This window comes from Neofelis nebulosa, chromosome 12 (assembly GCF_028018385.1).
Source record: "Neofelis nebulosa isolate mNeoNeb1 chromosome 12, mNeoNeb1.pri, whole genome shotgun sequence".
Taxonomy (NCBI): Eukaryota; Metazoa; Chordata; class Mammalia; order Carnivora; family Felidae; genus Neofelis; species Neofelis nebulosa.
Window position 1 is genome coordinate 18,762,587 of NC_080793.1, and position 25,979 is coordinate 18,788,565.

At 42.3% G+C, this 25,979-nt stretch overlaps 1 protein-coding gene across 2 annotated transcripts in view; it reads right to left on the minus strand.

The window, feature by feature from the left end:
• PAPPA (pappalysin 1) overlaps positions 1 to 25,979 on the minus strand; it is a 244,862-nt gene that overhangs the window by 121,639 nt on the left and 97,244 nt on the right. For both annotated transcript variants that reach the window (XR_009251453.1, XM_058694371.1), the window contains exons 8-9: positions 13,042 to 13,170; positions 7,979 to 8,070 (exon numbers count right to left, since the gene is read on the minus strand). Coding sequence is in view for 1 of the 2 variants with exons in the window: in XM_058694371.1 (XP_058550354.1) it covers positions 7,979 to 8,070; positions 13,042 to 13,170 (221 nt within the window). In the remaining variant the exon portion in view is untranslated. The remainder of the gene's footprint in view (positions 1 to 7,978; positions 8,071 to 13,041; positions 13,171 to 25,979) is intronic.

The window sequence follows — 25,979 nt, forward strand, 5'->3', positions numbered from 1 at the left end:
TTTAAATTCTGGAAGTCAGAGTTGAAAGGGCCCTGGGAGCTCATCTAGCTCACCCCATCACCTGATAGCTGGGGAAGCTGAGATCAAGGGGGTTCGATCACTTTGTACAAGGGACCTCCGCATTTTTCCAGCAGATCAGGCTCAGGACCACTTTTGCCCGGGATGGACTGACATGGGAGTGAGGAAGGGGAAGTGGCATTCACTGACATCGTGGAACATCCGCTAACTGCCATGCATTGTGCTAAACATCCTACAGACATTATGCCCATCTTCCTCTAAACAGAACTGTGTTATAATTATGCCCGTTTTCCAGAGAGGACATGGAGACTCTGAGAGAGGATGGGAGGAGCCCAGGATGACCCAGGTAGTAATTACAACAGAGAGACGTTTGAACTCAGGCACCTCTTGTCACTACCAGATTGCCATGACAACAGGATTAAGTGTCAAAAGTCCTCCTAAGCTAAAAAAACAATGTGGCTACTGTCAATGGAGGGTGAGCTGTTAAAAATGAAAATACAGCCCGAAACACAGGAGGGCCCTATGTTGGGGGCATGGGTTTACGCAGTGGAATGTTTATAGGGTGATAATAACTGAAAGTTGTAGCTTTCATGACTCATGAGAAAAGAACAGAAGGACCTATGCGTTCAATTTCATTCCTGCTGTGAGCCAAGGGCACCAAAACAGAAAGACTGGAAAAGAGAAGCTGTCTGCTGGTTTGGGGGAGTTCATCTGGATACTGGACATGGTCTTTAGAGGCAGGCAGATGGGGTCTTGAAGTCACTTTTTCTGATCTCCCTGGCTGTGTGACTTAGGACAAGCCACTGAAACTCTCAGCACCTCAGTCTCCTCATCAGCAGAATGGGCAATATTAGTCTGTGCAGAAAACTTGCTGGGGAAATATGAAGTCATTTGAAAAACACATTCTTAACACAGAAGCTGGTACAGCTGGGTGCCTACTAAATGAAGCGACTTCACGGTTCAGTGTGTAGATGCTGCCCAGGGACTGTGAACCACACTTCTGCTATTTCTAGCTGTGGGATTTTGGACAAGTTACTTAACCTCTCTGAATCTCAGATGATGTCCTCTAGGAAACTGGGCTAATAACATTATTTATCTTACAGGATTCCTGGGTGGATTGATACAACTTCTGAATTATTGGTATTAATAACAGTAATAATACAGTAGCAGCAAATGCAGATGTAACACTCACCAGGTGCCACCGCTTTAAAACACACTTTACATGTATAACTTCGTGTCATCCCCACAATAACTGTTAAGAGGTAGGATCCATTACTAACCCATTTTACCGATGAGAAAACTGAGGCCTGGGTTACAAGTGCCTGGGCCAGGCTTGTCACCCATAATCAATGTTGGGTTTGTTTTGTGTTGTTTTGTGTTTTAATTTGAGAGAGAGAGAAGTCCCCTGGGTGGCTCAGTCAGTTAAGCGTCCTACTTCAGCTCAGGTCATGATCTCACAGCTCGTGAGTTCAAGGCCCACATCAGGCTCTGTGCTGACAGCTCAGAGCCTGGAGCCTGCTTCAGATTCCGTGTCTGTCTCTCTCTGCTTCTCCTCTCTCTCTCTCTCTCTCTCTCTCAAACATAAATAAACATTAAAGAATTTTGAGAGAGAGAGAGAGTGAGCGAGCAGGGAAGAGGAGCAGAGGAAGAGAGAAAGGATCTTCAGCAGGCTCCGAGCTCATCACAGAGCCTGACGCAGGGCTCAGTCAATCCCATGACCCTGGGATCATGACCTGAGCTGAAATCAAGAGTCGGGCGCTCAACCAACCAAGTCACCCAGGCGCCCCCAGCATCTCTGTTCTTACCTATCACTGCGTCATGTGTCATTATGCCAGCACCAAGCATGCCACCCAGCCTAGCTGACGGTCACCACCTTCCCCAGCAGCACCGCAACTACTGCTAATATTTCTCTTCTCTTCTTGTGATGGCCTGTCTTCAAGTCCAGGGACAGGATGCTTTATTTCAGGAAGGTATTTCGGTGAAAGCTACTATGTTTCCCACAGAGGGAAGTCTGAAGTCATACACGCATCCAGGAGAAGGTTTGTTTTGCTGATTTTCATTTTTTTGTAAGGTGAGAGGTAGATCGTCTTATGATTTCACTTTGTTAGAAAGAAAAATAATAATAAATGCAACTCCCAGCAGAGCCCATTCTCCCTCCCCCTTCCATTCCTCCTCCTCCCCCCCCAACCAGATGCTGTTTTTCTTTTTAGTCACTGTTGTTCTAAAGTCTCATCAGAACATCCACCAAGAAGACATGGCGATTCATCTTCTTGTTTTCCTTTCTCGCCTCGGCTCAGAGCAGGCCAGGGCAGCCTGACAGAGGGGCCACAAGGCTCTGTGACCCCCGCCCCTCCCAGGGACTGGTGGGTAGGAGGATTGATCTCCCCTCCTCCCCCTCAGCTGCCTCACAGATAATTGAGTTACTGGCCATGGGACAGGGCTGGAGATGCTATGTCAGGGACCAGAGACAACGTCATGCTAACGGCAGGGAACGGTGGGGAGAGAGGAATTATGAAGAATTGAGAAAAAGAGATACACAGGGCATGTGTGTATGTCAGGGAATGACAACATGGGGGGCCATTTGCTTTGTTTTCCTAACTGTATATCGGCCTCAAGCAGGATTTGAAGCCTTGGAGGCTTTATTTTGTTATTATTATTTATTAACATTTATTTATTTTTGAGAGACAGAGACAGAAAGATAGAGAGAGAGAGCATGAGTGCAGGAGGCACAGAGAGAGAGAGGGAGACACAGAATCCAAAGCAGACTCCAGGCTCCGAGCTGTCAGCACAGAGCCGGACGCAGGGCTTGAACCCTCGAACCATGAGATCATGACCTGAGCTGAAGTCTGATGCCCGACTGAGCAACCCAGGCGCCCTGCCTCAGAGGCTTTAAATAGATGCCTGACACATTGAGGATGCCTCAGTGCCAAGCAGGGAAAGAGACCCAATAGCCCGCAGCTTGATCCCTCTCGTGTCACAGAGGGGGAAACTGAGGCTCTGGGATCCTGAGCTGCAGCCCAGGCCCTTACATCTAAGCTGATCCCTGAGCCCAGCCATCCTGAAGGATGCAGGGTGGTAAATCAAAACGGAGCAGGAGGAACCCTCCCACAATGGCATCTCCTGCAAGGGACTGTACCTCATCTCAGAAGGTAGCTCACCTCCAGCACTGGCTTGAGACGGGTCGCTAAGGGGAGCCCCTCTTAGGGATGCTTCACAGTTTGTCTAATTTGACCATCACCTTCCCCCCCTTCAGCTTTTATCAGCAGCCTGCCTGTAGTTTACGACTCAGTGCTTTAGGAACAGTGTTCCCGGAGCTACTGAACAATGCCTCCAGCCAGTGCCTGTTTGGGGGTGGGGAGTTATCATTTTACTGATACCACATTTTTAAACTGAAGCCTCAGGCCTGGTGTATGTTATGTTTTTAAAAAGGGGGGGGAGGGGAGGACAAGATAATTTCCACATTGCTGGGGATGTAGCCTGCATTGCCTAAGAGGTCTTGTGGGTGGTGTTCCTTTTAACAAGCAGCGTATTATGTGCCTGGGGATGAGGGCACTGGGGCGGGAAAGGGAAGTCTCAGGGTGTTGCATCATAACACATTGGTACCTTGGGAATACTTCCGGATGTGTGGGCTTCTGAAAAGTGAATGGGAAATGCCACCATAAATCTGTCACCCACCCTCACACTGGTGTTACCAAACCCAGGGAAATCACTGGCCCTGCTAGTGACAAAAATAATAATAATAATAATAATAATAATAATAATAATAATAACAACAACAACAACACTAAAGAAGAAAAGAAAGTAAGGAAGAAGGACAGGAGGGAGGGAAGAAAGGAAGGAAGGGAGAAGAAGTCATTCATTCAGATGGGGTGGGCAGTGTGGTAGAGAAGAAAAAGTGGAGGCTGCCTACTCAATCTGACATGGGGTCACACCTCTATGAGCCCTGGTACCTTGAGCAGGTTAAGAGATCATAATAGCTCTTAGATCTCTCATCTGGATATAAGAGTTCTCCCATTGGTTTACCCTAAAGAAAGGTGCATGACCTAGGGCATACCACCTAGTGGGTGCCCATAAATGGTGGTTGTTGATAGTCCTCCCCTCCCCCCAAGCACACACTGAGATAAGTCACAGTAACATGCATCCAACACATCCAACTTGCTAGGAATGGGGTTAAACTTCACAGTATCTTATGACAACAATTTGCAGTCAGGATTCTAAGTGACAATCAACAGAAACCAACGTTGGCTAACTTAGCAAAACGGGCAAACAAAATCTATTCAGAGAATAGTGGATAGTTCTAGAACACTCTCTGGGAGGGCTGGAGAGCCAGGCTTGCATGCTCTGAAGCCCAATTCTAAGCTCAAGATTAGGTCCCAGGACTGGCCTTGTGAAAACATCAGAACAGAGTCACTGTGGTGCTAATGCTACGTGCTGTCACTGGTACTTTGGAAACACATGAGTTATAGCCATCCTTATCAAAATGGCTTCTGTGATGTCCCCATGTCTTACTACCACTAGCTTCTGATTCAATGTCTTACATTGGTGTGTCTGACCAAGGGGAAAGTGTAGGGCTTGTGCCCACCCTCAAGCTATAAGGGGGACTGGGGGAAAGAGACTTTGGGATTTTCAACTTTTATAGAGGGCCCTGGCTCTGCCTCATTATTATTATATCAAGGAGAGTTATTTCCTAAATCTAAGGGGATCCAGATAACAAGTATCCCAAATTATTGATAAATATCTTCCACAGTGGAGTCCCATGACTTTTACCATTTTCTAGATGAGAACACTGACGTTTAGCTAAGGTCCCATGTCTAAGCCATGGTATAAGAGCCCAAGTGAGTCTCACTCAGGCCTGTTTGCTTGGCCACTGCCTTGACCAATATAATGACGAAACCAGTCCACCTCAGCAAAGCCTCCCACACTGCACTGCCATTTCTCTGACTCACATAAGTTGGATCTGGAGAGAGCCAAAGATTCACTGTCTATTCTTCAGCTATTCTTAAGGGAAGATGTTTTTCTAGACTCAAAGGCATGGAGCTTCTCTTTGGAATGAAGTTCTTGGGAGTTGGGATCTCTGGATACACTCCCTAATTCCTGGAATGTCCTGTGTCTCATTGAGTCTCTATGATGGAATTCTAATGGGTGAGGGTGTAGGTGAGGTCCCTCCTCTAACACAAACCACACTGAATATACCAGGTAACTAAGAGTCACCATCCACACCACTGACAATTTTGTATTCCAGTTCGTTAATTCGCTATAGGAACTATTCTACAGCAGTGTGTTCCTCATTTACCCTGAAAACCCTACAAGACCAAGAGCTACTTTTTTTTTTTTCAGGTAGCTCACCATAGTCTGGGATCAGACTCTCTGGGGTTGAGTCCTGATTCTACCATTGAACTGCATATCCTTAGTTCACCTCTGCATGCTTGGGCTTTCTCTTTCGTAAAAGCAAAACCAAAAGGATTGTTATGAAAATAAGGGTTTGAAATGTGCTTGGTATATAATAGATGTTCATTAAAGATCATCATCACCAGCACAAGACTCAGAACCTAGTAGACACCAACAGCACATCAACCTTTATCTATGAGGGTCCAAGTCTCACCTTCTTGGTACCTCCCTCACCCTCATCTCTTTCCTCTTAAACATCCCAGTTAACATAGTGTGAAAATCAGTGATCTAGTCCAAAACAGTCATTCTGGCTAATGTATAGGTGGGAAAGTTGGGCCCGAGGGGGTTAGGCACCCAAAGACTGGACTCACTGTCCAGTGCTATTTCTAAGAGTCTCCCAGGCCCCACCCGTCGACTTAAAATTCAGTTCTTTTTCTTAGATACGGCAAACCATGGCCTGGTTTTCACCTCCTCTCTGCACCAGGCTCCAATAACCAAGAGTGTCAAAGACCTCAAATCCATGAGCCAGGGGTCAGCAAAGGTCTGTAAAAGGCCAGACAAGTAAATATTGTAGGCCCTTTGGGCCATAGGATATCTGCTGCAACTGCTCAATAATTTGTAGCCGGAAAGTAGCCATAGACAATATGTAAAGTAATGAGCATGCCGTGTTCCAGTAAGACTTTATTTACAAATATAGGCAGTAGGCCAGTTTTGGCCCATGGACTGTAGCTCGCAGACCCCTTCCATGGACGATGCACTTCTACCTGAAGGAGGCTTTCTTGTTTTTGTTTATTGCCACACAGTGCTGAAACAACCTACAACGTGGGTGTCAGGGCCACCCAAGCATCTCTTTTAGGATACCATATCTAACCCTCACACCACATCCTGCCTTCCTTCCAGAAGCATTTAAGTTACATGCCACCTTTGTGCGAGTAACATAGGAAGATATTTCCCAGCATGACTGGAGAGTGATGCTGGGTGTTGCAAAGATAGCGACAAAGGCAAATAGCTCATAGGGATGGGAAATAGTCACACACCTTGGAAATCACACAAGTCATGGGCAGGTAAGGCCCTTAGAGACTACCTATCTCAATCCTTTCAAGTTTACAGGAGATAAACTGAGGCCCAGACTAGAGAAGCAACTTGGCCAGTGTTAGGCAGCAAATTCTCAGCACAGTGAGGACTTTGGGTTTTCTTAATTTTCAGTCCAGGCTCCTTCCACCATACCACTATGCTAACATCACGTTTTTACCATGGACCATACCCAGATCGACAGAAAACAACCTTCTGTCATTTAGAAACCCAAGGTCCTGCCTGGAAATTCTCCTCCCATTTTTCCTTCCTCCATGTCTTCCTTGGCTTCCATCCACGGCAAGCTGTGGGACACCTCTTACTGTGTTGCTGAGCCCCTACCTGGTGCCAGGGAGATAGCAGGTGCTCAATCAATGTGTGCTGAGAATGGAATAAGGGTGAACGATATATGGTGAAGAGCTCACAGTGCTCACAATCTCTAGGGAGAAGTCAGGTTTAAATGCGTCGCTGTAATGCACTGCAAATGTGAGGACCCGATGACATTTCCTTCCCTTTAGTCTTCCTAGAAAATTGCCTTTCAGTGAGAAATCTTCCCACCAATGTTTTCATCCCCTCAGTAGCTGCCCCTTCCCGCTTCAGATAGAGCACCTCTGTCTTTTGTACTTGCAAATGAATTGTGATTAGTTTTCACCTCCAGCCCAGGGGATTAGCCGGGGGACCTTTGATCTTCAGGTATCGATTTGCATCTTAAAGGAAGTATGATCTCATCTGAGCCAGCTCAAAATTCCATCCCTGCCCCCCAACCCCTGACTGTTTACCAGCCCCAGGCTGGCCGGGGCCTCCCAAGTGGGGCTGTAACAAGAACAGCCAGACTCCTAGAGAAGCCAGAGGAAAACAAATTTCCCATCTGACTCAGTGAAGGTGGGAAAAGGACGTTTGCTTTCTAAACACAGGCTGGTCTGCTATTCCTCGAGGTTCTGAGTGTGCAGAGGGGACCGCAGTGGTTCCTGGATCTTGGCTGGGGGTTGTGCAGCAAACTAAGCTGAGCATGTGCTTAAGAATCAGGCAGAATCAGGTTCAAGCCCTGGCTCTGTCTGCTCTGTCTTCTATCACTTCTAACTCGTGTGACGCTGGACAAGTTTTATCATTTCTCTGGCTTTTGATTTTTCTCATCTCTAACATGAGAATAAAAGCCTTAATAAAAATCTGTACTCATAACCATCCTGAAGAGCTGGCATGAAGAAGGGCTATGATGAATGGAAGGTGAAGCTAGACTGAAAAAGAGTTACCAGCAGCCATTGCTGTCATCCAATGGGAACATGAGCTCCATGAGGGCAGGTGCAAGTGCCCATTTTTGTTTGCTTCCCATTGCTGTATTCCCCAGTGTCTAAAACAAGGTCTGGCCTACAGGAGGCATTCAGCAAATATTTGTAATACGAAGGAGTAAATCACCATTAGTCATAAGTACTGCTGTTATTGAAGTGGCTATTCTGCATGGTCCCCTTCTCCAGCTAAGCCCAAAGAAATGACGAAGACTTACCAATGCAATTGAAGGAGTCCTCCTTTCGGCAGAAAAGGGAGCAGCCATCCCCATTGAGCTTATTCATATCATCACATTCTTCACCTTGGCTTCTGCAGACCAGGAACAGAAGAGAAATCTGTCAGAGCTGCTTCAGAACCACAGCTGGGCCTGGAGGAGCCCGTCCCAGGCCATGAACATCCCAAGAGGCCTCAGGCCAAATCCCTTGCCCTGTCTGAGTCTCCATTTCTCCATCTTCAAAATGAGACGTGTAAAGATATAAATTTGTAAGATCCTACTACATTGGCCTAACTTTGGACTCCCCGTGACAAAGCAGAGTTCCTGCCTCAAACTCATTCTCTGAGATCTTGTTATTTAAGTCAGATGGGAGAAAGAAATGGATGAATGGATGAATGAATAAATGAACAGAACTTGCTCCTCTGTGTCTGGAAGATCTTGCTGCCATTTTGAAATGGTGGATTTGAAGGAAATTTCTGAGCTTCTGAAATATCAGCGCTATTCTTCACTATGACTTAACTTATCCCCCCCCCCCCAATTTCCTCACCCAATGAACTTAAAAATAAAGATTTTTTTTTTCCCAGTCACATGCTTGAGTCTGGTCTTCCTTTCACCAGGAAGTATTGCTCTCTCCATTGGGTATGTTGTTTCATGGCATCAGGAACTCCAAGGGCCTTGAAACTATACTACTGGGAAACAGAAGTGCCTTCTCTTGTTTTTTTTGGTGTTTTGTGGGGTTTTCTGGAATACTTTCTATCACCTAAGAGTGATTCTGCAGAGGTTGGGATGAACAGAAAATGAGCAATTCTTTCTGAATTGGAAGGAAGAGTAAGAGCTGAAGGACTGAATAGATTGCCACTACCTGGAAAATCCCCATCCATTGAGAAACAGAAAACTTGGCGTTAGATCCCCTTGTTCCAAACCGGCCATGTGATCACACATAAGCCACCTAATCTCTACTTGACCATTTAAATCAATTAAGACTACAAAAAAAGTTAAAATTCCATTCCTCAGTCGCCATAGCCATGTTTCAAGTCCTCGAGAGCTGTACCTAGTACGTAGCTAGTGGCTCCTGGACTGGACAGAACAGAATATGTTTCCATCACTGCAGAAAAATCCACTGGACAGTGCTCTTCCAGATGCTGGGTCTCTGTTTTCCCACAGGTTCAAATGGAGATCATTAGACTTGCTCCTTAGAGCCAGCACAAGGACAGAATGTAACTTAACATGGTTGGCATGGTGCATGACATACAGTAGATGCTTGGGGAATCACGGATCCCATTCCCTCTTAGTCCTGGGAGGTCTCTGCAGAGTGTGTGGCAGCTGTCCCTCCTTCCCCAGAGACCAGCTGGGACCTGTCACAGCATGGGAGAGGCCTCAGACTTTTCCTTTCACCCGGGCAATTAACACTGGGAAATGTTTGTTGCTTTTAGGAGGTGTTGGAGTAGCAGGATGGTGCCTTGCAATCAATCCTTAGGATGGCTGGGCCATCGCACTAATCACTGAGGAGGTACTCAAGTTCTCCCCTGTCTGCAAACCTAGGAGCCAGGGAGAAGGGAATTCCGTATTCCAAGCTGGGCCCATATTCCCAATCACTGCCAGTGAATCCCTTGTGTTTCTTAGCTATCTCATGGGTTATCTAGGGAGAGGTTTTTTTTTTTTTTTTTTGAACCTGGGCTGGTTTCCCAAAGCCACAAAGAACACATCTAACCCGCCTTCCCTCACCACCCAAACAGTATGTTCTCTTGGTTTAAGCAAAACATTAGTGTTACCACAAATATCTTCTAGGCATGATAGATCTATCATTAGATAGAGTTTCTGAGAAACCTCCTTTGACCTCCCAAGCTGGAGTGGATGGCGGTCTTCTCTGTGTCCAAAGCCACCAGGCTCCATCTATGATAGCACTTGTCAAACTGACCACCTCTGCCCATTTACCTGACAGCCCCCTACATTGGGCTTTCAGATGTCAAAGGAAGCGACAGCCTTTGTCATCCTAGCCCCGCAATGCCAGGCACAGTGCCTGGGGTACAACAGAGAGCATGTAGCTACTCCTTTACTTGTTAGTTTTGTAGGGTTGCTGGTCACAAGGTGAGGCAATGGTGAATCCCAATGAGAACATGGGCTCTGGGTTCACATCTAGGTTCCGCTCTTTCCCGGGTATGTCAGGTTGAGAAAGTCACTAGAGTCTTTGTACATGAGTTATCTCTTTTGTAAAGTATGGTAACAGAACCTATTTTATATGGATGCTGTTCATGTGGTTTCATATGGAGATAATAGGGTAGCACGATGCTCGTGCATAGCGGAGGCTCAAAAAATATTTATGAGTATTATCATTATATTCATCCGATGCTTTCATCCATTAGGGGCCTCGTGAAGTGTTTAGTCTATCTGAATAACTTTGCAAATTCCCTTAAATATATATAGTAAATTCACGTGTATCATCCCATGAAAAATCCAACTAGCTAAGATGATATTCCTCCTTTTCCTCAAAGTTTTTATTTGTTTGTTTTTGCCCAGGGAACCATCCATCAACTGCATTTGGTTTTCTCCAAAGCATGTTAACAAATATTTGGTACCTGTAGGTAACTTAGAAAATATTTGATGTCTGTGTAGGATACCAATTCTAGGTAAAAGTACTAAAAAAACTTTATTAAAAATACTACTATATTAATAATTATAGTAATAATAATAATAATAATAATAATAATAATAGTTTTAGATCAGCAAGAAGAATGATATTGTTCGCAGTATTTTACCAATACATCTCTATCTGGCTCCAAAATGAACAGACTGTGTTATAGGTCAGGTTCTACATCTGGTGAGTTTCTTTTTTTATTCTTTGTGCTAAATTAGAAAATCCCAAATCACAATTATGGGTTGTCAGCAATGACCGCAAGTGTTTCCTGGATATTCTGGATGCGCAGCTCAGTCTTAGACCCACAATGATGGGGCACTTTCCCTGGAGACTGCCTTGTTCAGTCGCTCAGTACTCCATCAGAACAGCTGTGTCAAGAGCCAGAAGTTGATGTCTTAATGTGGGAGAGAACAGTGAAAGGCTTCCCTTTCCCCAGTTGCATTACATTAAGCACTGGAAACTGTATCTTCATGTTTAGTTGTTGCATTTGGATGGGATTTTAAGTGCACAGGACAACACATCAGGAGTTTCATTCTCCGACCAACGAAGAGCTTTATCTTCTATGCTTCGTGAGTCAAATTCTTGGCCATCAGGTGATTTGTACCATAATTCAACACTTAAAAATCCTTATATTATCTCCTTAATATTAAAACCTTGATAATTCATGCTTTGTAATTATAGCTGCAGGACATTTAAGACATGGATATCATTGTCATTTCGGCAATTCACTTGAAATTGTGCAAATAATCATTACTGGCCTTGCCAGTGTCTATATTAAAAGAAAGCATCATTTTTTCATTCCCAAAACTGGAATTAGTACCTTTCTTGTCATAGCCCATATACTTCAGTCTGTGGGGGTGGTTGAAACTTGGACATTCTTTCTGCACAGCACGTTGAAAAGATGTAACATGCTGGCCGTCATCTGATCATATATGCAACATTCAATATTTCCTTCAATGGAAGTCATGACTAGAAAGCAAACTGCTGGCCAGTAACTGATGTCTGTGTGGACGGGTATTCATGTGCAAATGCTGTACTTGCACAACTGTGTTATCCTTGCTAGCCTGGCCGGTCCTTTCATCCCAAAGCAGGTTTCCAATTTACATTACATGCCACACGATCATCGGTACCAAATTAAATTGCTCTTCCCCTCCAGCACCAGAGTCAATGATGAACTGAAAGAAGGAGTCATCTAGCACTTTTCTTTCATATATGTACCACACCTATGATTCATGGTCTGCATATCAGCGGTTTCATCCAACTGTGAAACAAATTCTCTTTACGGCGCCCCTCCCCCTACAGAAACAGTCACTGCAATTCCACATTGCACAGATATTATGTGACACCCAACAGCGCCATTTAATGATGGGATTTCGCCAATAGCTTGTTTGTCCTCTCCATGTGTGACGTTTATCATTAAACCTGCTGACAATTTTAAAAGTCTCTTAGCATTAGTACAACTTGCAACCATGTTAGCAATAAGGAACACAAAGTTAGCAATAAGAAACTTAACTGCGAATGACTTCTGGTCCCTTTTTCACCTCTAGGGAAAAAACTATTCGATGTTGTGCCAGAAAACATTTTTGTGCTAATTTTGGAGGAAAAAACTCTTAAGAGGAGGTTTATTTTATTTTTTTTCGAAAAAATTTTTAAACAATGCAAGACTCTTGATGGTTTCTTGCCCCTATTTCACAGTTGTGCAATACCTCACCCTGTGGACAAGGGGATAAATGGACTGATGACCCAACAAAATCCATGGTGAAGACATGCAGCTTTCTATTTTGTACTCACATTTTTCCTTTTTGGCTGCTCATGTGGAGTCTTTACACTTTCTGATTCCTTTGCCCCCCTGCACTTATTTATGTTCATGCTCAATATTCACCCTGGAGTGCTGTTTACTACATGTGGTTTCAGCATTATAGCAAGTTAGGATATTTTGTTATTTTGATGAGCCTATGATCCATTTTGTAAATTGTTACTATAACACGCTACAACAGAAATAACAAATAAATACACAGTTTTTAACAACTTTAAACAGTAGCCAGCAAAGAATATAAAAGTGTTTTGACCTGGATGCACAGAGTGTCCGGTTAGCTGAATGTGGGCTGGGATGGAAAAGACAAACAGAACCCTTAGAGTCAACATAAAACAACCCTAAGTAAGAGCATACTGTAGTAAGTAGATGACAGTAGCCCTGTCAGAATCATATTCTATATTACATACTCGAGAAATAGATGTGTTCCAAGAAGAATCACTGCTTTTCTTTTGAGGCCAGCAAGCTACTTGCAGACAGACAGACTGCTGGGCATTGCTGGGAACTCACAGCTCACACATCGAAGAGTATCTCATAAGCTCTTCTGCGTAGCACCCTGACCATCTCGCCACCTGGTTAACATCACTCCCTCCCCTTTCATTAATGAGATCTACTTACTTCTGGATAATGCCGTCGCCACAATACCCACTCCCGTGGATGTATACAGCAGCAGGTGATGGCTCACTCTCTTCACTTCCCGAAATGGTGATGACCCAGTATTTGTACACACTGCCAAGACTGAGATCCCTGGAAAACAAAGAAGACTGTTAATGAAGATGATCAGCTACACGGACACAATTCTGGGGGCAGACAAAATTGATCCCCTTGAGGATATTCTATCAGTCCTGCTTACTTTTGAAAGCACACATACATTAAGTCATCCAATAATTTTTATCATCTGCTATGGTTAAGACACTCGCCTACGCATGACAGACCACACCAGAACGAACAGCAATAATAACTAGCATCAATTGACACATGACTGTGAATATTACTAGATACTTTTTGATCTTTAATTTAACCTTCACAATAACCCTGGTGGATAAAAGTCGGATGGTATGTGGCCCAAAATGAGGGTGTCTGGGAGAGAAACTAAATGGGATAAGCAGACAGAGTGGGGAAAGTATCATGCCAGATTCTGTGGGCACAGTCTGCTCTTTCCCCCTCATTTTAGGCACTCAACAAAACCCCATTACGTGTCAGTAAGCCCCTTCCTTATACTGCACATCCACTGGTTGTCCTTCTCCCCACCTCCTGCTCCTCTCCATGTGTCTCACTCTAGACTAAAGGAGCAACCATAGCAGCATCCATTAACTGACTGTCAGGCTTGGGGCTACACACGTTCTGTGTATTTTCTCATTTGAGATCAAAACAACCCTACGTGTGTACGAGTATTTCCATGTTTATTTTACAGATGATAAATCTGAGGCATAGAGAGGTTAATCAACTTGCTTACAGTCATATGCTACTAAATAATATCCTGCATTCTGCCTCCATAATCCCTAGGTTAGGCCTGTTTTAATAATCTCATCCCTTGCAATGGGGATTCTGTCCTGAAATTGCAATTCCAGGCACTGGTGCCTGCCAGATTCTCAGTTTGCCTAGCCTGCATCTCCCCTCTGCTCTTCAGACCTCCCAGGGCAGTGCCTGTTCCGACTTCCTCACACTCAACCTTATTACCAGATTTCCACCCTCCCCTTCATTAGCCCGTCTCAGCTCCCTGCTTGAATTCATCCTGCCACCAAACCTGGCTACTGGCAATTATCCTCCAAGGCAAAGATACATTTATGTCAATTCCACGTGACAAAATCACCACCCCCATTTCCTTGTTGACCATTTTCAAAGGGCAATGTTATTCCTCTTTTTATCTCCCCCCACCCTCGGATTAATTATTTACTTTTTAAGAATAAAAAATGTCATGGGGAAAAAAAATCCCACAAAATGATAATGAAGAGAATTCCTATCAGATTCCAGAGTTGGGGGGTGGGATTTCATAAACAAAAGGACGATGTCAAAAAAATCTCAAGTTCTCCTGCCCATCTGTTGTTTCAGCTGCTGTTAGGGCTGGGGCTGTTTGGATAAGGCCAATAAGATAACAGGTGCAGAGGCAATGAACAGACAGTGTCTCCCAAATCTCAACACAACGATGAGCATGAGTTTATGAGCACTGGAGGACTCTGGTGAGGAATATAGCCTTCCTGAGAATGTTGGACTTGTTACCCAAAAGAGACTTTGTTTTGGCAGTGCTACAGCAAAAAGCACTATTGAGGGTAGACTAGAAGTCCCTGGGGATTCCATTAGCGTTCTGTTAATGAAAGCTAGGTGGTAAAATGCATACAAATCTTGAGCTATTATATGTATGAATATATGAATTAACTGTTGCCTTGTAAACTTCTGGAATGCTGATTTGGTGAAACAGGCTTTCTTTTTTTCTTTTTAAAAAAAGCTTTTTAGGTATTTTAGCCACCTCTAGATCAACAAATGTACACTTTTTCTGGTGGTACTTCTAAAACTGAGTATCGTGGTGTCGGGCAGAGTGGCTTTCCTTGGGGGAAGGGGAGAGCAGGGTCTTCCCAGGTGATACATGGAGACACAAGATAAGGAAGCCATGCATTCTACTGTATATTCACCTTCCTCTAAAATATGGAGGCATGTTTTATATTAAACAAATGTGGCCATGTTATGAAATAAAAAAAGAAATTTTCTTCAGGCTATATCTCAGGCCACTGGGGGCATATGGTCACTGTCTGAACTAGATGGAGCTCTTCTGTGGAAAGCAGGAGGGTGTGAGTACATCTCTACGTTGTGTTTTTCCTTGTAGTGTGTGTCACAAATGACTTATGGCTGGTAATATTTAAGGTACTCTGCTAGTATTTATGAATGTTTTCCGCCTCCCCCCTACGTTGCCCTCCTTGCTCCCCTATTCCTCCTCCTCCTTCTCAATAAACACAAGTCTGAGGCAAGCAAACATGTGTCTCTATCCTGGCTTCATCTCTTACGAGCTCAGAAGTCACAGGCAGGTTGCTTCACTGCCCTGAGCCTGTTCTAAATTAGTCATAAACCTGACCTCATGGCATTTTCTTACAGATTGAATGTGAAAACATATATAAAGCACATATGTGCCCAGCCTCTGATGGTTAACAAATTTTAACCCATCACTATTAATGCTTAAGTATCAATATTCTCATTCACTGGAGTTATGCTATGCTCTCTTCAGTAGAAGGGATGGAGTGACAGCTACATGTAACCTTGGTTAGGTAAACCCACAAATTGCACGTGCCACAGCTTAGTGGAAAGTCTCTTTTCTGCTACATCATGTAGCTACAACACCCTCAGTGCCTGCAGCTTGCTCTCCCTCCATGTGGCTATTCCAACTTCTGAAAATTCTGGATCCCAGAAGGTTTGTCTTATCCCAGGGCAAAATCTGTCTCCCGATAACTTCCGCTCACACCTCCTTCTTACCCACTAGCATCACACAGAACACATCTGATTGGTAGGGAGACCTTGATAAGCCTCCTTCTTCCAACTGTGTGTGCACAGCCCATGTATCATTACCTCCCAGAAGCCTGACAGCAGCTCTTGGAAGGAGGGGTTGTTATCCCAAGTTTCCAGATAGGAAAAGAGAAGCCCAAGTCACTACTTTGGTGAAAAGGCAGGGAAAGGAGAGCAGTGCTGCTGCTATTAAAAGATTATGTTTTTCCCACTGAAGAATCCTTGTGATAAAACTACATTTCCTCCATGTTGAAGTCAAAATTAATGCTAACTGAGGGCTCTTTTCTCAAGAATCTAGGTAGAAAAGAATTCTTTATTTTTTTTTAACGTTTATTTATTATTGAGAGACAGAGAGAGACAGAGCATGGGCATAGGAGGGGCAGAGAGAGGGGGAGACACAGAATCTGAAGCAGGCTCCAGCCTCTGAGCTGTCAGCACAGAGCCCGATGCAGAGCTTGCACGGACCATGAGATCATGACATGAGCCGAAGTTGGATGCTTAACCAACTGAGCCACCCAGGCGCCCCTGGGTAGAATAGAATTCTTTTTTTTTTTTTTTAATTTTTTTTTAACGTTTTTATTATTTATTTTTGAGACAGAGAGAGACAGAGCATGAGCAGGGGAGGGGCAGAGAGAGAGGGAGACACAGAATCCGGAGCAGGCTCCAGGCTCTGAGCTGTCAGCCCAGAGCCCGACGCGGGGCTCGAACTCATGGACCGCGAGATCGTGACCTGAGCTGAAGTCGGACGCTTAACCGACTGAGCCACCCAGGCACCCCAGAATTCTTATGGAAGGACAAGTTAGTGACCTCTGAAGCCTTTGCTGGAGGTTAGGACCCATTTCGCACTTGGTCTAAAAGTGGGACATTGATGTCAAGTTGTTCCCTTTAGCTGCTCCCTGATACCACCTGATCTTACCCTGTCACTTAAACTCCTTATCCTGGGCCTCCCACATCCATCAGACTCTAACCTCTGTCCCTCTTCCCCAGCCCAGAAGCTTCCGAGTGATTCCTTCTGCATCCCTGCTGCGGCCAACATCTCAACCTTGATGCCTGAACCATTCTGTGGTATCTCCCTTTTCCAGAACTGCCAACACCATCAGAATATTCCGAGATCCAAAGCCACTCTCCGGTTCAAAATCTCATTTAGAGCAGCAAGGGGCATCACACTGCCAAGCCAAAACTCCCTATTTACTCTTTGCTTGGAACTAAAATGTTACCACTTTCTCTGAAACGTGATTAACTGCATCACTTCTGATTTATTTCACAGAATTCTCAGTGTCATTTACTTACTTTTTTTAAAAGCTAAACCTCATTAACAGTTAATGGTCAATTCTTCAAATTGCATCTCAGATTAATTTCATCAGTCCAGCTAATAAATGTAAATTGCAGTCTTGAAATGGGATGAGATTGCTTGGCTACTTTTGAGGTGTTGTTTCATGCACCCTTTGTATGACTTCTTTTGAAAAAAAAAATAACATTTAGCCATCGTTCTTTCACAAACCTCTCAAATGACATATCAGCCTTCGGTTCGCCTTTCTGGCAATTATAAAAGAAAACAGTGGCATTTCTAATTGGTATGATATTTCAGTATCCTCCTCAGAAATGTCATATTGATGGTAATGTGGATCAGATCGGGAGCCCAATCTTTTAATTTTTATTCCATTTTTATTTTTTTTAAGATTTTATTAAAAAAATTTTTTTTCATGTTTATTTATTATTGAGAGAGCAGGACAGAGAATGAGCATGGGAGGGACAGAGAGAGGAGGAGTCATAGAATCTGAAGCAGGTTCTAGGCTCTGAGCTGTCAGTACAGAGCCCGACACGGGGCTCGAACTCACCAAGTGCGAGATCATGACCTGAGCTGAAGTTGGACGCCCAACTGACTTAGCCACCCAGGCGCCCCTTTAAAGATTTTATTTTTAAGTGATCTCTGCATTCAACATGGGGCTCAAAACTGTAAGTTCGAGGTCAAGAGTCACATGTTCTACCAAATGAGCCGGTCAAGTACCTTGAGGTCCCAATCTTAGAGTAGAATTTAGTTATAGACTATTGCCATATAGTCTATAGACTATTGCCAGATTATGAAATCATGATCTTGAAAATATTAATATGGACATAAATATCCATAAGGAGGCTAAGCACCATCTGACCTAGCTTTTGGCAAAAATGTGTACTTCTTAAAGTGTTGATGTGGGGGCGCCTGGGTGGCGCAGTCGGTTAAGCGTCCGACTTCAGCCAGGTCACCATCTCGCGGTCCGTGAGTTCGAGCCCCGCGTCAGGCTCTGGGCTGATGGCTCGGAGCCTGGAGCCTGTTTCCGATTCTGTGTCTCCCTCTCTCTCTGCCCCTCCCCCGTTCATGCTCTGTCTCTCTCTGTACCAAAAATAAATAAAAAACGTTGAAAAAATTAAAAAAAAAATAAAGTGTTGATGTGTAGTTTATATCACACTTGACTGGTCCACGAAAACCCATCTGAAATCTACAGGCATGTCACTTCACTTCTTCAGGTCTGTTTTTCTACCTTCTAATCAGGATATAGGACTCTTGCCCCATACCCACGCGAAAATGAAATGAGAAATAGAAAAGTGCATCAACAGAAAAGAGGGACCGAGAGCCTCACTGCACTATGCACATATCCCATTTTGCTGCTCCCAGGAAAAGCTCTAAAGCCTCTTGATTACTCTTTATCGACCCCTATTGTTTCCATCTTATAGCATTCACTGATCACAGTCTGTCTCTCCAAACTGTGTCATGCTTCTTTGAAACTCCTTCCTCTGCAATAATAACAGCGACTGTCATTTCCGTTTGTTGCCTGTTTATCATATACTTCTCACTATGCTTAGTATTTTCTATGAATCATCTCATTTAATCCAAACAACATTTTCTTCAATAATTATTATTATCTCCCTTTTCAGTTGTTGAAAGTCGTATTTAGGAAGGTTGACCTACTGCCCACAGTGACATTGCTTTTGGGGCAGAGACTTGAGCCAGGTCTATCTAACTCCATCCCAAGACAGCACTTTCTGGAAGTGGAAGCTGTTATGAACAGAGAAAATACCGCAGAAAAGTTCAAAACCTAGTTCTGAACCAAGTAGAGTCCACATACAAAGACCACTTTGAAAGTTGTAGGAGAACTACAAACATTCCCTTAAACACTACCACTACCACAAGCCATTTCCTGTCTCTGACCTGTCTCTGTCTCTTCATCTATGAAATGGAAATCTCGGGAGAAAGACGATCAACTTTGCAATGCATATTCCTAATTTAATGAGAAATGTAGTTTTGTATTTTTCTGTCATGAGCTTTTCCACCAGCTAGAAGCCACCTCAGCAGTTAGAACTGTGCACTGAGAATGGGTATAGTTCAAGATCTACCACCAGATTGTCTGAGCTGGACGACATGGTGGGCGGGCACCACCTAGGATGCATCTGGCTGAGGAAAAGCCCAAGTATTCCAGTTCTGCCCTGGGCCAAGGATCAGAGGGTAATACCCAAGCACTTTGCATACCGACTACCAGCCAAGAATGGGCAGAGAAGGAAAACACTTTCTGAGCCTGAGATGATGTACCAAGGAACTTTGTACATACGATTATTACTGTCTTAACGAGAAAAGATATCAGTTAGATAGAAAAGCATAGAGAACACTATAAAATAAAAGTCCTTAGGCTCACTACCCAGATTTGTCAAATTATAACACTTTGCCATATTCCCTTCATCTCTTATTTTTGTTGTAAAAAGAAATAAAATATACTATTTTGTGTATTTGCTTTCAACCCACCTGTGTGCTCCACCTGTATCCCATTTCTCTATCATGAATGTTTTCATACACATGCATTGTTTTGCATATTTTAAATTTCATAAGTGTTTTAATACCCCATTTATCAATATGAAGCTGACATTTTTTGTGCCTAGCATTATTTTTTGAAATCGTACACACTGATACATAAAATCAAACACATGGATACACGCAGCTCTAGCTCATTATTTTCATTGATGTAAATATTATATTGTATGAATATACCGCACTTCATTTGGCCATTCTTTTCTTGATGGACATCTAGGTGGTTTCCATTATTATTGCCACCATTAATCCTTTTTGTTTGCTATTTCCAATAATGTTACTTTAAACATTGTGTCCATTTTCCTTTGCACACAGAACCAAAGTTTTCTGAAAGAAATGTATCTAAAGTAGGATCTCTAGGATGAAGGTAATCGATTTCATCTTCAACTTTGTAGATACTGCCAAATTATTCTCCCAAATGGTTATACCAATTAAGTCTGTTGCCTACAACAGACTTCCAGATGCTCCAGGTCTGTGTCAGCACTTGATTCTGCCAAACATTTTTTGCCAATCTGATGGATATTAAAATATCATTTAATTACTGCTGCATTTTGCCTTTCCCTGATTACTAACAAGGCTGAGTATCATTTCATGTGTTTGTTGACCACATAGGTTTCCATCCGTGTTACTTGCTTGTTCATCACTTTTGCCTGTTTTAATTGCGTTCTTTTTTTTTCTTTTTCTCTATTGCCATGTAAGTATATTTACATACACTGTGTACTAATCCTTTACAATTAAAGGTACTGCAAATACTATTTCTAGGTCTGTGACTCCTCTTCCTTTTATTCTGTTTATGCTGCTTTGTTGAGGAGAATTTTTAAATCATCTCCTTCACGATTTGTCCTTTTTATATCTTGGTGCATAAATGTTTCTTTCTGCCAAGGTCATAGCATAGTCACCTCTATTTCTTTTGAATAGTTTTAAGGTTTTTATTTTCACATGTATGGCTTTAACCACGAACAATATAGTTTTTCAAGTGGTGTGTGGTAATGATTATTTTCCCCTCACATACGGATGAGCCATTGGCCCAGCATTATATATGTAATAATCCTTTTGCTACTGAACTGCATGCAATACCACACCTGCCATATATCATTCCGTACTTAGATAAGTTTGTTTCTGGGTAATCTTGTTTCATTGACCTATTTTTTTTCAATCTCCTTATCAATAGCACTTTGTCTTAATATCCAGAGTTTTATAAAAGTCTTGATTTATGCTACAAGTCCATTCTATACTTTGGTTTTCCCCTTCAAAAGACCCCTGAGATCTTCCACGTGAATTCAAAGTTTCATTTTTTAAAATGCCTGTTGGGATTTTGATTCCAATTTCATTGAATTTATAGACGTATTTGAGGAGGAAAGACATCTTTATGGTATTGTATCCTCCCATTTATACACACACTTCATCTTTTTATTTATATAGGTCTCCTTTTATGGTTTCAGTAAAGTTTTAAAGCTTTCTTCATAAAAATTGTGATGACATTTTATTAGGAATATATACCTAACTTTAAGCATTTCTAGATGTCAGCACTATAGTAAATGGTAGCTTTAATCTATGTATCTATCTACCTATTGATCCATCTACTCACACACATATACACACATATACCTGCATATCTGTATTTGTATTCTCATATTTGGAGACTAATAAAATAACTCAGTTTTACAAATTGATATTATATTTAGATGTCCTCACAGACTGTTTTGTTAGTTATGCCTACTGTATTTCAGTATATATCCTTTAGGAGATTAAGGATGTACCTTTTTTTTTTTTTAATTTTTTTTTTTAACGTTTTTTTTATTTTTGAGACAGAGAGAGACAAAGCATGAACGGGGGAGGGTCAGAGAGAGGGAGACACAGAATCCGAAACAGGCTCCAGGCTCTGAGCTGTCAGCACAGAGCCCGACGCGGGGCCGTGAGATCATGACCTGAGCCGAAGTCAGCCGCTTAACTGACTAAGCCACCCAGGCGCCCCAAGGATGTACCTTTCTATTCCCAGATAACACTGTTTCATTTGCTTTGTCTTGTTTTGATCATAAAGGGGCCTGATTTTAACAAGAGACTTAAATTCTGCACCTAGTTAAGACAACCTTTTTTTAGAAAAATCGTCTCATATGCTACTATTGTGAATTACTGGAATTCAGAGACCATCTAACATTAGAGTCTCTTCTTATTCTGGGATAATCCCGCCTATGTACAACGTGCATGTTTGTGTGAAGGCAGAGGTTTTAATATATTGCTGAATTCTTTATGCTAATATCTTACACAAGTCTTTGGCTTCTTGGTCATATATTTAAATTACCAAAAAGTTTTACTTTTGTCATTTAATTATCTATTTATTTATGTATTTATTCATGTATGTATATATGAATGTATTGTATCATGGAGATAATGTTTTATGTGACACTGGTTCTTTTGATTTGTTGTTTTCTGGCCTATGACATGGTAAATTGAAAAAGTATGTTCTACATGTCCCAGAAAAAAAAAAATATGTATATAATTTAATTCAGTAGCAAGGTTCTACACACTTTTATCAGATGAAACATTTTTTTGTGTTGTTCAAAATCTTCTAGATCATTATTTTAGCTTGCTTGATCTATTAATTATTAAGAAAGGTGTGTTGGGGCGCCTGGGTGGCGCAGTCGGTTAAGCGTCCGACTTCAGCCAGGTCACGATCTCGCGGTCCGTGAGTTCGAGCCCCGCGTCAGGCTCTGGGCTGATGGCTCGGAGCCTGGAGCCTGTTTCCGATTCTGTGTCTCCCTCTCTCTCTGCCCCTCCCCCGTTCATGCTCTGTCTCTCTCTGTCCCAAAAATAAATTAAAAAATGTTGAAAAAAAAAAAAAAGAAAGGTGTGTTAAAATATCATAATATCACAGATTCATCTCTCTTTTACGTAAGTCATTTTTTATTTATACATTTTCAGGTCATGTTATTTGGTATATTTCAGCTCAAAATCGTTACATAATTTCCTTTCATCATTTATATGGTGACCTCTATATCTTAGTAAGATTTTTTGCCTCGATGTTTCCTTTATCTGATGAATATTAATTAGCTTTGCTTAGTATTTGCCTGGCAAATATTTTCCATTCCTTTACCTTTCACCTTTCAGTGAACTTATCTTTAGTTAAGTCCAACCTGAGAACCTTCAGAGGTGACTTTAATCTGATTAGTAGAAGGACTATTGTGTCAGATTTATTTTCACATCTTGTTTGTGCTTTTTAATGATCATTCCTCTTTTTTTTTGCATATTTGTTTCCCCTCTTTCTTGCCTTCATTTGGATTTGTTGGATTTCTTTATTTCTGCTCTCTCCCCTTCTCGGTCCATCTAATCTTTGCAGACTGTATTTTCCAATTATATTTCTTTTTCTCGTTTACTCTAATATACTAATTAATATGCATGCTTGTCACCAAGATCAAACTTCAACAAAAACCTTGGTATGGACTGTTGCCCCTTCTCTGGGTGTCTTGTTTACTTTTTTTATGTTTTAAATTTTGACACAGGAACTCATGTTCATTAGGTTTTAATCTGTGGGAATCACATGTCTCCTGTGTCAAATCTATATCCTCCTAGAATGATTTCAAGTTCACTTCTAGGTACCCCTGGAACATCACTAACCCAGAACCTTTTCCCTTCTCTCTCTTCCTCTCCCTCTTTTTTTTCTTTCCTCAGTAGTTTCCCAGGTCAGGCATTTCCAGACAACGGTGTGCAGTATAAATTCAAACCTCAATCTTTGTGAGGTTTAGGCCATATGCATACATAGTTTTGCCTAGTACACCTTTTCACCATGCATGTAGACTTTCAGGGGTCACCACTGTGTCCTGAAGGCCTTAGGTACAATTCCTCACCTTGAAGAGCTGCAGGGCCCAATCTCTTCTGCTATGATAAGCAAGAATACTCAACCCACTCAGTTGCCAAAACTGATGATTGTCCCTTATCCCAATTATGGTGGTAAAACATCAGCATTGGGGCTCACCTGTCTAATTCTCAATTTCATCTTATCTCTTGCCTTGGCCACACATTTTCCTGCTTTCCTGCTTTTCAGTCACACATACTAAAGGATGATACTTGTATCGGTTACATTTTCATCTAGAATGTCCAGATGGATGCTTTGTATTAGAAACACCTTTAGATTAGCTCCTTCACCAAATTTCTTCATCCTATTCCTAATATAAACTTGAAAGGTAGAAGGCATTTATTTGCATCGTTCAGTTGAGGTCCAGGGTAACGTAGTGACCTGCCCAGGTCAGGGAGATAACAATTGTAAAGCAGAATTTAAACCATGCTGTTTGACTCTAGAACTTCTGACCTTTCCATGACATTGAGTGGACTCCTGAGATAAGCTCATGGTAGTAAGCAAGACATCAATACCCAATCCAAGTACAGAAGACTGAAACTATCTGAAGATAAGGGAAACTCCTCTTCATAGTCCTAAAGCCTTCTAGGAAGCTGCAATGCAGACTGGATTACATTTTATTTCCTCTGTAGACTTGTAGAGGAAACTAGCTTCAGTTCTAACATATCTTTAGGGTAAGAGCTGACCTTTTTTTCTTAATTGAGAAGTGACAGCATATTATCATAATTGCTTTATTTTTTCCTAACCATAAAGAACACTCACGTTTCTTTTAACAAATTAGAGCTCTATAAGAAAGAATTAAAAAACCAAGACAAATCTTCTCAAATTCCATCACCACCCTGAGGCAGGCTACCAAGAACATTCTGGTCAGCATCCCTTCCCGTATCTTTGTACATATAAATGCGCACACATAATATGTTCCGTGAATGTAAGATCCAAATCTATCTTCACTGATTCATCTTTGCTGTTTACAAAAAAGGGGTATAGGAGAACTAAATCGAGCTAGTTAGCTCTACACTAGATAATTACATTTATGGCTTTGACCACCTTTTCAAATTCTGGATAAATATACAGTAAAACCTTGGTTTTTGTGAGCATATTTTGTCCCGGAAACATGTTTGCAATCCAAAGCACTTTTATATCAAAGCAAATTTCAGGAACCATTGGCTCAGTTCTGATCATGTGATGTTTGGCGTCACATACTACTCACATTGCAAGACATCACTCATTTATCAAGTTAACGTTGACTAGAAATGTTTGCTTGTCTTGAAGAACACTTGCAGAACAAGTTACTCGCAATCCAAGGTCTTACTGTATTTATATCATTTCATTTATTCATCCATTTATTTGTGCAAAGAGCATTCACTGAGTACTCCCAGCTTCTTGTGGGTCTGGGATTCAAAGGTCAATAAACTAGGGCCCTGCCTTTAGGATGCTCATAAGCTTTGGGAGGAAAAAGTCAATGGACGGCTTTGACACAGCCTAAAAAGTGCAGGGGCTGTGGGAGCACAGAGTGACATCTGACCCAGGCTGAAGAGGAGAGAACCTGAGAAGACTTCCCAAGGGAGGTTTACTGGCTTGACTAGAGAAAGGGAAGGAGGAACCAGGTCAGGAAAAGGAGAACAATGGCCTTCTAGGCAAATGATATAATCATATTTGTTTCCAGGAACCCTCTTGCACTGTTGGTGGGAATGCAAACTGGTGCAGCTGCTCTGGAAAACAGTGTGGAGGTTCCCCCCAAAATTAAAAATAGTATCTACCCTATGACCCACCAATAGCACTGCTAGGAATTTACCCAAGGGGTACAGGAGTACTGATGCATAGGGGCACTTGTACCCAAATGTTTATAGCAGCACTTTCAACCATAGCCAAATTGTGGAAAGAGCCTAAATGTCCATCAACTGACAAATGGATAAAGAAGATGGGGTTTATACATACAATGGAATACTACTTGGCAATGAGAAAGAATGAAATATGGCCTTTTGTAGCAACATGGATGGAACTGGAGAGTGTTATGCTAAGTGAAATAAGTCAGGCACAGAAAGACAGACACCACATGTTTTCACTCATATATGGATCCTGAGAAACTTAACAGAAGACCAGAGGGGAGGGGAAGGGAGGGAAAAAAGTTACAGAGAGGGAAGGGGGCAAACCATAAGAGATTCTTAAATACTGAGAACAAACTGAGGGTTGATGGGGGGTGGGAGGGAGGGGAAAGTGGGTGATGGGCATTGAGGAGGGCACCTGTTGGGATGAGCACTGGGTGTTGTATGGAAACCAATTTGACAGTAAATTACATATAATAAAAAAATCATATTTGTTTCATGGAAGACCATTTTGATAGCAGTGTAGATAACTGATTTAAGGGGAAAG